We start from the raw sequence: 13,024 nt of genomic DNA, 5'->3' as shown, positions 1-13,024 counted from the left end.
GGTGCACCATATTCAAGCATAGGTGAAACCATAAAGGCAGGAAGTGAACATTCCTTACCAAATAAGGAAACCAGAATCTTACATGCAAGTGTACCTGCAGTTGGAAACTATTGCTAAATAGCTTCCCCCAACATCCTACATGTAAGGGAGGAACATAGAAATATCTAAACATGCAGTTCAAGACAAGGTTTACAACTTAAGCACAACAATGACAACTTTTAACAAAATCACTCCAACAGTCGCCATCTCTCATTAAGGATGTCTGAGGCTGAGGCTGCATGTTCGTTCTGTGCTCAAAATAAGAAATCCAATATCACAGAAAAGCATGTAATAGACACGCCGGTCCACCATGTCCGTGGACACACATGCAGAAGTTACAGTACCAGCAGGCGGGGATTCTGATCTGCTTCTTTTGAACACTTTCACCTTTACTCAGGAAATTAGTGCAACAATGTTTTCTGCAGATTAAAGACAATTTCTTAGAAAGTGAATGGTTAAAGCTATGAAACTAATCGTTTAACATGTAGATTATCTTGGAATTCAAAAACAAAATTCAGGGTTATAACCAAGCTCAAATATGAGAATAACAATAGCTGGTTATATCCCACATACACACACACACAACCAAACACACACACTTAGTGCTCTCTTATGTGGGGAAATTCCATTTAACAGTTAAAATCCTCTTAAAGAAGCAACTATTGCTTTTAATTCTCTTTAGTTTCATTTAGTTTACAGACTGGACTTCTTGCTTCAGTTTAGTTTTTATTGTTTGAAAATGTCATCAATTTTTTTCCAGCTTGTGCACCATTGGCAGTATGATTGCTTTCCTGTTTCCTGCTGTAGATAACAGGATAATCCCCTTATGCCATTAGAGGAACACTTTCATTTTCACTTTCAATATGTATTTACATGTAAATCTCTTTATAGTGTCTGTTTAAATGCAGTGTGTGCAGGGGAGGTTCTGACCTCCCCCTTTTCGTACCGTTAGAACACTTTCACTTTTACTCAGGATCATGGGACTTCCTGTTAAGTTTTTGAGAGCAAACTGCCTCAGATGATTTAGTGCACAAATGTTTTCTGCAGATGAAAGAAAATCTCTATACAGAAATCAATCAATAAAATTCAGAATCATAATCAAGGTCAAAAATGAGAATGAAACAAAAGAAACCCTTGTTTGTTACAAATTTATAAGCTTTTAACATACCTGATGTAAAGTTCATCTTCTCTGATTATGTTCTAGTTGAGGCCATGTATCTTTGTGTCTTGGCTATGTGGTATTTCGTTATTTTCTGTTACTCTTTTCTGTTTCTTCAGCTGTGTCCCCGTGTCTGTCTGATCTCTGTGGCCTGTCTTCTTATGTGTTTAACCTTCTGTCTTTGTCTCAAGTTGGAGTTTCTGTTGTTGCGTTCTTTCTCTTGCTGTCTGTTCTTCCCTATCTTGTGTGTCTTTTACATAATCCTTAGTCATTAGGTTATCTCCAGCTGTGTTCCCACCTGTTTCCACCTTCTTGTTATCCTGTGTATGATTGTTTATTGTCTCAGTCTTACTTTGCTTTGTCACATTCTCCTTTCCACAATCTATTTCTTTTTTCCTGCCAGCTCATTCTGAGACTCATAATGTTTCAGAGGCAGCCCTATCAGATGGGGTGTCCAAATTCATGCTCCAACGTTTTCGGAGATGTTTGTTACCCACCATATCGATAGCTGACCGGCTAACTAGCCGGCGAGAACAGTGAACTCCCATCACATTGTTTTCAGACCCCCGCAGTCTTTCGTTACTCAGGTTAAACATGATATGTAAGCCACTTAGATAACTTAAAATGTTATTGTTTGGCTTGTTTCAGTGTTTTACTTGTTGGTGAGTAAATCAGTTTGGCTAAGATTACAGCTGAATAAACGTCAAACAGAAAACTGATTAAACAGAAGTATGAGATGATCGAGAATTTACTCCAGTGTCCTGTTATATTTTAGATAGCAAGGAGCAGATGGCCGAGTTTATTAAACTCCACCGAGACAGCTGGTGACCCAAATCTGAAGGCTAGACCGTGCAATTTCACATGTGCTCACTTCCGGCCTACCCGGCTTTCGGAGGACCCGCCCCACATAGACCGCGAAGGCCGGGTCCTCAGGAGGATGCAGCCTATGAATTTGGACAAGGCTAGAGACTGTGTTGGCCTCTCTTGAAACTGTCAGCTGTGCACTTGAGCTGGCTTCTTTTTTTTAAGAGACTTCTCTTCAGAGCTAGACTCTTTTGAAACCTTTTGCAATGTTCCAACACCAACTGACTCAGAGACTGTAACTCTGCCCAGACATCCATAGAGTCTGTGCTGGTAAACTCTGGACCACCTGTGATTCCCGAGCTGGAACAGCCACTGCCCCAGCCCAAAGCCTAAAGCTGTGTGCTGTGACTAGCAGTGTCAAAACGCCCGGAGGCCACCACGAAAGTAGGACCCAACTGCAGATACCAATGCATAGACAGAAATGAGATTCACAAATCTTTACTGTTAGAACAATTATAACACAAGGAATACGTCAATAAGTCACTGGGGTGACTTAACCAAATACAGAGGGCCTTTGTCAGATAACATGGGGAACACATGGGGACTGACTTGTCATGGAACTGGGGCAGTGAGTCACTCAGGTAATGTGTCTGAAATACAGGAGAAACTAGGTAAGCGGTGGTGACTAAATTTCAGGAGCCAGAGATATGAAAGAGAGCTGAGCTGATGGAGGGCAGGCAAAGAGAATCCAGAAGAGGATGGCAATTTCAGTTTGACGACAGTGTGGGCTGATGACAGTGTCCATCTCACAGGGTTGTGGGAGTGGGCCATTCCGTGATGGCTTTGAGCTTGGTGGACTCCATCTTCAACTGCCCCCCTGGCAAAATAATTTTGAACTTTTCCACATTTTGTCACATTACAGCCACAAACATGAATCAATTTTATTGGAATTCCACGTGAAAGACCAATACAAAGTGGTGTACACGTGAGAAGTGGAACCAAAATCATACATGATTCCAAACATTTTTTACAAATAAATAACTGCAAAGTGGGGTGTGCGTGATTATTCAGCCCCCTGAGTCAATACTTTGTAGAACCACTTTTTGCTGCAATTACAGCTGCCAGTCTTTTAGGATATGTCTCTACCAGCTTTGCACATCTAGAGACTGAAATTCTTGCCCATTCTTCTCTGCAAAACAGCTCCAGTTCAGTCAGATTAGATGGACAGCGTTTGTGAACAGCAGTTTTCAGATCTTGCCACAGATTCTCGATTGGATTTAGATCTGGACTTTGACTGGGCCATTCTAACACATGGATATGTTTTGTTTTAAATAAGTATATCACTTTAAGATTGGAATTATGTATTTTAAATTTCTAAATGTCTAAACTGTGTGTGTTTGTGTGCGTGTGAAACTATACAGACTAAAAACAGAGGCATTCAATTAGGTTAGTTGAGTAGACGTGTGGGACAATCCACCACAGATTCTAAAACTGACTGTAACTGCCCAGATATGAACCACCTGTCTGCTGAAGAACAGTCCGCCAATGAAAAACAAGCCTGAAGTTAATGTGCCAATCAGGATGACCCATCATTCCTGTGATGGACCGAGTTGAAAAACAGGAGGAGCCCAGGAATTATTAGAAAAATATAGTTTCCATTTATTTAACCCCCAAAAATTATATTTACAAGACTAATAAATGTTGAGCTCATAAAACAGGTCAAAGAAACAAAACTGAACTCAGACAAAGACTGCAAACTTAACAAACCAAACGACTGCTCAAACATACATAATTGACCTAAACATGAAATGACATACAAGGGTATATATAATGGCTGATCAGACCATTGTGACACATGAGGGGTAACAAACAAAACACAATCATAAATCACAACCGATGCAGTACAATCTAGTTTGTTAATAAACTAAACCCTAAAGAAGAAAATCAAAACCCCATTAAACCCTAAACTCAAATATTTAATTAAATACAAATACTTTGTTTTTAAAGTAAAGAAAACACACATGCCCCCCTTCAGCAGGAAGTGGTGGTGTGGTCCAATTATCTTCCTTTGTATTTAATGGTTTCAAACCCTGGCTACCATCTTTTGTCCAGCAACTCCCAGGGATGATGGCAGGTAAGAAATAAAAAGACAAAGGTTAGTCAGAAAGCAAAGAAATGAAGTAGTATGAATACATAAGTAAACTAAATGTGCACGCTTACAAATAGAACAAATGTATCCAAACCAATCAATAAAGTTATTGGAAACTAAAATGTATTACTATGTTCAAATGAAGAATGAAAATACATAAGACACCGACTTTAGAGTGTGGCCACGGGTTTGGCCATCACAATTCCCATATATTTAAATTCACCATCTGAAAACAACTGCCAACAGTTTTCAGTGTGACTGCAGCAAATACTGTGACAAATCCCTGTGAAATCTGCCTCCGTACATTTGTTGAACAAAAGTTTCAAAATCAAGACCATAACCGCGAGGGTGCTGAGGACTTGTCCTACACAACGGTGTGTGTTTTATGTTCCTGATGTCAATAAAGTGGTCACATGAGCAGTTTAAAAAGTAGGGTCTTCCCTGCTGTTGAGACAAAGTCCTCACTGAAAACACTATCTAGTTTTTTTATGTTCTATGCTTCAGTTAGAAGATTCATCCTCTACTTGGATCCACACATTTCTAAACATTTACATCCCTTAGCTTTGAGAAATGCACTGTTTAAAAGAAGAAAAACACTCCTAAGTTTTGATGGTAAAACGATGACTGTAGAGTGAAAACTGTGGAAACTGCAGCAGTTGAAAGACTCATTTTTGATTTTCCATCAAATATATCAAATTTGACCACATCTGCCTTTCTTTCAAGTTGACCTGAAAATTTGTTGTTTTTACTGCAAGCACTTGGCAATTTCCTAAAACACCTCTATAGAGCAAAAAGAAAACAAAATGTTTATATATCAAATTACTTGATTTACCTTAAAAGTACATGCTGCTCAGATAGTGAGCTGCCGTGGTAGAGATTTGCGCTCTCAGGGTGCTTCTTTGTTAGTCACAGGCCAATACGATGACTCTCCACTAGGTGGAGCTGGTGTGCTTTATGTCTGAGCTCACAGGAGAAGAAGAATGAACCTTAACTCTTCCTGTTGAAGAGGACAGAGCAGAACACAGAAGTAAATGTTTATATGATAATACTAAAATCGCCTAATCAGGGAAGGTGACAGTGTCTGGGGCCGATGTTGACGCTCAGGTGCGTTTTGGGATCATCTGCAAAGTTTCTGGTCTCGTTCCCAGCTTTGAGGCACAACACCAGGCTGCAAAACAGGTATGTTGTTGCTGTTGTTCTTGATTATTCTTACAGCTGTGAGCTAGCCTTTGTAACAAAGTGTCATGGATTTGCAAATTTTGGGTTATGTCAGCAAATAAGAGCATAAAAACTTGAAGAGTTGGTTCAAATACTGATTTATTTGTAGGTTTCGTTTTACAGATGTCTACCTGTCCTTAAAAGCCACAGTGAGCTGCAGTCAGTAACTGTATAACAGAGTAGTAAGAGCAGTAGTTAATGATCAGCTGTGGTGGTGGTTGACCTGAACGTTTTCTTCAGCCTGCAGCTGAAAAACAACCTCTTCTCTGCGCAGCATGTCCGGCTCACTTCGCCCGCTGGCCGCTGTCTGTCAGGTGACAGCCACCCCTGACAAAGAGGCCAACTTCTCTGCCTGCAAACAGCTGGTGGAGGAAGCCAAGCAGCGAGGGGCCAGCATGGTCTTCCTGCCTGAGGGCTTTGACTACATTGGATCCAGCAGAGAGGAGACGCTGGCGCTGTCAGAGAACCTGGCAGGAGGCACGATCTCCAGATACACTCAGCTGGCCAGGTAAACACACAGCCTTCAGTCTGTTTTATCCAGCGCCAACAATGAAACAAACTGGAGAGATTAAGTTCTCACTAACTGCTGAAGCGCGATGTTAGTAAAATCAGCTTGTTAAGGCAAAATGTGCTCTTGGTTTCATAGTGTGCATGAACTGGAGTCAGCTGGAAACGTGTGGATAAGTATTTAAATCGCTGTTTCTTTCAGGAAGTTGGAGTTGTGGTTGTCTCTTGGAGGATTTCATGAGAGGGGACACGACTGGGAGGCTGACCGACGGATCTACAACAGTCACGTCATAATTAACGACAGAGGTGCTTTCCGCTGTCTGCCCTCCCTCCCTCCCTGTCTCTGTTTAAAGCCCTTTAAAATAAGTCTAGTTCATTCACGCTGACACGCTGTCGTTTCCTCCACAGGTGACATCGTTTCAGTCTACAGGAAGTCCCACTTGTTCGATGTGGAGCTGCCAGAAAAAGGCGTGTCCCTCAAAGAAAGCGCTTTCACCATTCCTGGACCCTCCCTCGTGGCCCCGGTCCAGACTCCAATCGGAAAGGTGTCACTTTAAGAGATTTTAAACATGCAAATTAATTTTAATTCCTCTTATTAAATTAAACATTTAGTTATTTAGGGGTTCAAATGTAAGCTAAGGGTGCTATAATCATGGGAATCCAGTCAGAATGCAAAAGAAAGCAGTGATTCTGCAGCTGGTTTTATTTTACAGTCCTTACATGTGTGCCAGGTGAGGTCAGTTAAGATAAAAGAAACTCAGAGAGGAAATGAGGGAAAGATGACAACTGAGAAAAAAGGTAAATGAAATAAGAATATTTACTAGTTTTCATGCTGGTTTCACAGAAACTTGAAGTTTCTCTTTACATTTGACGTTAAATATCCACCAAAAGTAATTCAGGGTTATTTATCCTACAAGGTCTTGTTTGGACTACTTCAAAGATGATGATTTGCAGTGTTTGAAACACCAAAGCACTGATTAAGTGCAGTAACATTAAGGTGGGCACGTGCATGTTGTGTTTCTACTGACCCTGTGCTTAATCCAGGTGGGCTTGGGCATCTGCTACGATCTAAGATTTCCTGAGTTGTCGGCCGCCCTGCAGAGACACGGGGCTGAGATCCTGACATACCCGTCAGCCTTTACTGTAGCCACAGGAGCTGCTCACTGGGAGGTGAGCTGGCTCATTGTAGGACAGCTGGATTGCTGTGAGATATAAACCAACATAAAAATGTCCCTTTAAATGCATTCACACTCAGGTGTTACTACGTGCCCGGGCAATTGAGACCCAGTGCTTTGTCCTGGCAGCGGCACAAGTTGGACGCCACCACGAGAAGCGCTCGTCATACGGACACGCCCTGGCCGTGGACCCCTGGGGCGAGGTGCTGGGTGACTGTGGGGAGGAGAAGCCAGGTTTGGTGCTTGTGGAGGTGGACCTGGGGAAAGTTAGAAGCACAAGGAGGAACATGCCGGTCCAGCAGCACCGCAGAGACGATGCCTTCTACCGCAGCCTGCCTCAAACCTGAGAGGAATGTGGGAGGTGTTTGATGATGGATCCACAAATCAGGATGTCTGTAACAGGCGGCAGAATAAGGTGTCCTTTTTTCACTTCAGACTTCAAGCATTAACAGGAGATCAAAAAAGACATCATTGTGAGCTCAGAATCAACAAACCGAGGTGGTGGAAATTTTTCTTTCCTGTGTGGAAAGAAACCGTCAGTGTTTTTACATCAGTAGTTGACAGAAATTGAGGAAGTTCAAATTAGTTTTCTCTGCTCATGATGGAGAAATCTGAGATGTATTGATTTAAACTCTGAGTCATCAGTGTAGTAGGTCATCTTATTTCCAGTTATTAAAGCTCACTCAGCCTTTTAGCTCTTCCGATAAAGAAAATAATTCTAAAATCATCCCACGAGTCTGTAAGTGACATTACTCCTTCTCATCAATAGGTGGTGCTGTTGGCCAATAAGAGCACAGGAAGGGAGGAAAGCAAAATCTTTCAGTAAGAGAAGATATTGTGAAAGATGTGATGAGAAACAGCGGGGTTAAAACTGAATTGTCTTTCACAGTTAATTTATTAAAATGTGAATTATCTAAAAACACGACACTGTTTGTTTTCTTGTGTTCACTAATAAAAAAATGAGTCTTTGCTTTTCTGCAGTGATGACTTGTTTCTGTCTGATGGGTCAAAATCCCAGCTCCAGCAAGAAACTTATGCATACAGTTAAACATGTATAACAGCTCTAAATATGAATATTAATACGAGCAGTCATGCACTAAGGTTTAATGCTTGTTGGTGTAGTTTTTTTAAATTGGAAAAAACAAAAAACACAGCATGTTTTCAGGTCCATGGGTGTATCCACAAATCTTTGCTTCATATTTGGGTAATATTCTTGCCTTATTTATTTTTGTAGGACAAAGTGACCACACAATAAAAAGCCACATGCAACCAGAAACACACACAATCAAATAAAATCAAATATTAACTAAATGAACCTGGATGAACACATTCAAGAGGTGTAAAAAAACCAAAACAAAACACCTTTATTCTCAGAAATGTTTGGTTTTGAAAACATGACCAAACCATGAATGTAAGTTGTTTGTTTTTTTCTTAATTGAAGCCCAGTATTTTATTGAAGAACAGCTGACAGCTGAAAATCGTTGCAACTTCCAGCAACCTCTAAAAGCTTGAAATTCCTATTTTCATCATATACATGGCTGCTGTTAGGGAATACATATTTTTCTCCAGGGATCGGTGTGATCGGTGTTTGCCAACCATTCTCCTAGGCCAGTGTGAGTGCGGCTTTAACCAGACAGACTGACACAAAAGAGGACAGAGACAACAATCCCGATCTGTCGCTTACCTGGAGTCAAGTGGGTAAGAGACAAAACACAACTTTAAAGTAAAGTTGTGTTTTATTTTAATTTTAGTCAACAAGCTTAATTTAGGGCTTTATTTGTGGATTTAATTGCCACTTTTTCCATTAACTATGTCCGATTATAGTGTGTCCGTCCATCCCAGTGTCATGATTTGCTCTCTTGAAGGCCTCAGGGGAATTCCTTCACATCTGGGACAAAGTTCACTCAGACTGAAAAATGAGCTGGTTAGATTTTTATGGTCAAAGGTCAAGGTCATTGAAACTTCACTTCTTTCCACTGGTCCACTGGCCAGAAATGATGACTGTTTCTGGTAGAAGTAGTTTGGACAACCATGTTTCTGCACACTCCTCGAATTTGGACATTTCACAGTGCACAAGCTTATCCATTGCATTGCATAACTAAAAACTGATTGAAATGGTTGAATTTTGTGATTAGTCGAACAACACACGTCTGTGCAGCAGCGCCTTCGGTCGTCTCTGTCTGTTCGGTTGCAGTGTGGGATGAATAATTGATCAGCTGGCTGCTTCCAGGCTGTTGTGCTATCACAGAGACGGTGGGTGGGAGCCGCTGTCCGCCGATGTCCGCCGCTGCTGCTGCTGGAATATGATGGGAACAGGAAGTGAACGTCACTGACACAGGAATGGGACTGAAAAAAGGAAAACACCACCAGGATGAGGAGAATGTCAAGCTCCTCGGCGTAGGAAACTAAACCCCGGCTTCAGCTCAGGAAAAGGATGAACTGCTGCGTCCGAGCTGGATTTGAGGCATCAGGAAGGTACGTTTGCTGTCATTTGCGGGTGCTGAGGTGAAGGTTAGCCAGCTGTGTGCTGGAGAACAGAGATGTGTGTTTCATCCTCCGAAGCTCTCCGTGCATCCACCCGTCCTCCTGTAGCTGTCAGATTCAGTGAACTTGGCTTCATTTCTCATCCTCGGCGCTGTCGAACAGGTGCTAGCGGGTTTGCTAGCTAGCTGTAGATACTAGCCTGGCTCCGCGTCGATGCCCCTTCAGTGGAAATTTACTGTTAGCCTGGCTGCACGTTTCACTGTGTTTTGCAAACAGTTTGCTGGAGTCAGGCCCTCGGGTTGCAGCTCAGGGTGAGTCTAGCTGGGGCTGTTGTCTTGTTGTTGTTGGGTTTTTTTCTGGACCTGTTTACCCTGTAATGCAGATGTAATAGTAGTGCACGCGCGGCTAACTGCCGAGCTCGTGTGGGTGCGAGAAAGGACTGTCGGTGCGATTCTGTTTCTGCCATGCTGGCTCTGACAGGGTTGTTTTTCTTCATTGGAGCCGAGGAAGCATCAGTGCGTCTGTACCTGTGCAGCTCTGGAGCTGAAAGCTGGCTTTTCCTTACTTAATCTCATGTATAGGAGCATTTTTAAGCTATAACTCGCTTACTAACTAACTGTCAGGGACTTTAAAAAAGTTGGTCTGCAGGTCAAGCGCTGCATCTTTACAGTGGTGTTGTTTTCTTTTCGTGCACCAGATAATTCAGCATGATGTTATTAATTTTACTCTGAGGTGTTTTCTACAAAGTGGAAATTACTTTGGAAACTGATGAGTATTTTTTTTTCAGGCATAATGTCCCCAAATCACTGAAAGTAGTAGCTTTCGAAAAGTGAACGTTTTCAGGCTTTCTGTGAAGGGAAACTGATTTTTGTTTTTTGGTATCATTGATCATTTGAAGTTGACCTATTATGCTGTCATATGCATGAAGTCCTAATTGTGGTCGCTGTTATTTATCACAACCATACAGGTCAGAATTACAATACACTCATCATGTGCAGAAATGTTATGGTGATTTTAAACTGTTCTTTTTCCAGGCTGGAATGATTATACAGCAATGAGTTTAAAAACAGATCTTGGTGCACAAGTTTGAATTTACTCTTGATTTTCTCTAATCCATTCAAAATTACATATATATGTAAAAGCTGAAATACATATATACATACATTCCCACTAGTATTTGGCTAAATGTCCCTAAGCAAGTCACATCTCGATGCTTTTTGTAGTCATCAACAAGCTTCTGAATATTGGCTACTCTTCTTGGCAGAAGGTGTGGAGTCCATTTAAATTGGTTGGTTTGCTAGCATGGTCTCTGCTGTTAGGCGCAGTCCACAAATTTTCAATAGGGTTGAGGTCAGGACTTTGGGGAGGCCATTCCAGAAGCTTAATGTTAGCCTGATCGATCCAAAACCACATCTGAAGTGTGTTTGGGATCATCGTCAGTTTGGACACCCAAATGTGTCCAAGTTTTATCTGTCTTGCTGCTGATTTGAGGTAAAGTTGAAGAATTTGGAGGAAGTTCTCCTTTATTATTATTCCTCCACTTTGTGTAATGTATCAGTACCACTGGCAGCAAAACAGCTCCTGAGCATGGTGCTACCACAACTCCCTTTAATGCTGACGAAGAGAAACGACCAGTTTTAGTTGATCATGATCACTAACAACAAGTTATTAAACCTTGGCCAAGTCAAGATAAAAATGTTGAAAAACACTACTTATTAATAGTTAAGTGAGTGTATATATACTTTTGACTGTGTGTATTAGAGAAAATTCTAAATAAATTTAAAATTATTCAAAAACAAGAATTGGATGCATAAGTTTCTTGTTCTTTCATGTTTTTGAAAGAAATTAAAGATGTATGGTGGCAGCCCGGCGTTTAGCACTGTTGCCTCACAGCAAGAAGGTCCCGAGTTCAATTCCACCATTGGGTCAGTGTCTTTCTGTGTGGAGTTTGCATGTTCTCTCTGTGTCTGCGTGGGTTCTCTCCAGGCAATCCGTCTTCCTCCCACAGTCCAAAGACATGCAGTTAGTGGGGTTAGGTTAATTGGTGATTCTAAATTGCCCATAGGTGTGAATGTGAATGGTTGTCTGTCTCTATGTGTTAGCCCTGTGACAGACTGGCAACCTGTCCTGGGTGTACCCTGCCTTATAGGAGAGCTGGGATAGGCGACTCTGATAAGGCTATGTGGAAGAGGATGGATGGATTAAACATGCATGTACAGTAGATGTATCCTGTACAACCATTTCACACTGGAGAAAGGCTGGAGCCTGTCCCAGCTACCATAGGGCAAAAGGCGGGGTACACCCTGGGCAGGTCGACAGTTTTAGTTGATAATGATCACTGCTCACATTCACACCTATGGGCAATTTAGATGCACCAGTTAACCTAACCCCACTAACTGCGTGTCTTTGGACTGTAGGAGAAAGCCGGAGTACCCAGGGAGAGAACCCACGCAGACACAAACTCCACACAGAAAGGTCCCAGCTTGATGGTGTATGAGTAAAAAAAAGTTTGGTAGAAAAATATTTTTAAGTGGATCTAATATTGAATTTTTCAAATACTAAAAATGTTCCTCATCAGGAACATCTAGTTATGAAATCCACCGATTGCATGGTTGATAAATCATGCAGTTTTTGGTTGTGTTTAACTTCCTGAACTGTAACGAATGATCATCACAAATGACCTAATAATCATTTTTTTAAACTGTTTTTAAGCAACTTTCAACACTTCAAAAGACTGAATTCAAAATAAATATAAAGACAAAAACAGTGAATCCCCACTTTTACAAAGCTGGAATTACAATATGTACTAATCAGTAATAATACTTTTAGATTTCTTTTAAGTCAACTAAACATTTCTCCTGTAAAAATCATGTCAAACACATGATGTGAAATGTGGGATGCTGCAGACACACAGATATTCTGTGTGATTAGTGATGAGCCTGATCATGATCAACATTCATATTAATATTCACTTTTATTCTATTCACGTAGCTCTGACATTAACTTGTTGACAAAGTGACCTTGACATTGAAAAAATTCTTAATATTATGCATAACCTCATGGTGATGTTCCCTTACTCTTGTATATCCATCTGTGCTTAAAAACCCGGTGTGTGTGTGTGTGTGTGTGTGTGTGTGTGTGTGTGTGTGTGTGTGTGTGTGTGTGTGTGTGTGTGTGTGTGTGTGTAATTTCTGATTAGCCGGTAGTCCCGTCACAGCACAATCAGCATCTGTGGCGCTTTCACTTTTTCCACCCTGGCAGACACAGACAGGTCAGACCAAAGGCGCTGCAATGCTCTTTATCTGATTTGCTCTCTGCTGGGTTAATCAGCACTCACAGCAGCTCGTTCAACTGTTTCTCTCCCTCCTATCCACTTATGACCTGGTCTGTAAGCTTTGCTCCTTGCTATGTTGTAGGTCAGATTACACACACTGCCTGAGACTGGTTGAACATTTACGAATCCTGCTAAGTCTCAGTTTGTCTTCTTCC

The 13,024-nt window shown here is 41.4% G+C and overlaps 2 protein-coding genes across 7 annotated transcripts in view; both read left to right on the top strand.

The window, feature by feature from the left end:
- The first annotated feature begins 5,097 nt into the window (after nt 1–5,097).
- nit1 (nitrilase 1) lies at nt 5,098–8,031 on the top strand. Of its 2 annotated transcripts, none has more exons than XM_082512102.1 (6): nt 5,098–5,330; nt 5,644–5,877; nt 6,079–6,182; nt 6,285–6,421; nt 6,921–7,046; nt 7,132–8,031. In XM_082512102.1, exons 1-6 carry the CDS (start codon nt 5,242–5,244, stop codon nt 7,396–7,398), a joined length of 957 nt encoding a protein of 318 aa, XP_082368228.1. In that variant the 5' UTR covers nt 5,098–5,241; the 3' UTR covers nt 7,399–8,031. The 2 variants fall into 2 exon arrangements, with proteins under 2 accessions (XP_082368228.1, XP_082368229.1); XM_082512103.1 differs by having other exon boundaries at nt 5,610–5,877.
- A 734-nt stretch (nt 8,032–8,765) lies between these two features.
- Nucleotides 8,766–13,024, top strand: part of clcn3 (chloride channel 3) — a 39,845-nt gene continuing 35,586 nt past the window's right edge. The window contains exon 1 of one of the 5 annotated variants that reach the window (XM_082525859.1): nt 8,766–9,526. The gene's annotated coding sequence lies outside the window, so the exon portion shown is untranslated. The other 4 variants (XM_082525863.1, XM_082525864.1, XM_082525862.1 and 1 more) reach the window with 4 other exon arrangements.

This window comes from Aulonocara stuartgranti (assembly GCF_965226115.1).
Source record: "Aulonocara stuartgranti genome assembly, chromosome: 3".
Lineage (NCBI taxonomy): Eukaryota > Metazoa > Chordata > Actinopteri > Cichliformes > Cichlidae > Aulonocara > Aulonocara stuartgranti.
The sequence above is the reverse complement of the archived record's forward strand: the minus strand, read 5'-3'. Positions and strand labels throughout refer to the sequence as shown.

Excerpts from the sequence above, each read along its gene's own strand:
- nit1 (XM_082512102.1), top strand. The coding sequence starts at position 5,242 with ATGTTGACGCTCAGGTGCGTTTTGGGATCATCTGCAAAGTTTCTGGTC. Across the intron at positions 5,331-5,643 it reads AACACCAGGCTGCAAAACAG|CATGTCCGGCTCACTTCGCC; the intron begins GTATGTTGTTGC and ends TTCTCTGCGCAG. Across the intron at positions 7,047-7,131 it reads CAGGAGCTGCTCACTGGGAG|GTGTTACTACGTGCCCGGGC; the intron begins GTGAGCTGGCTC and ends ATTCACACTCAG.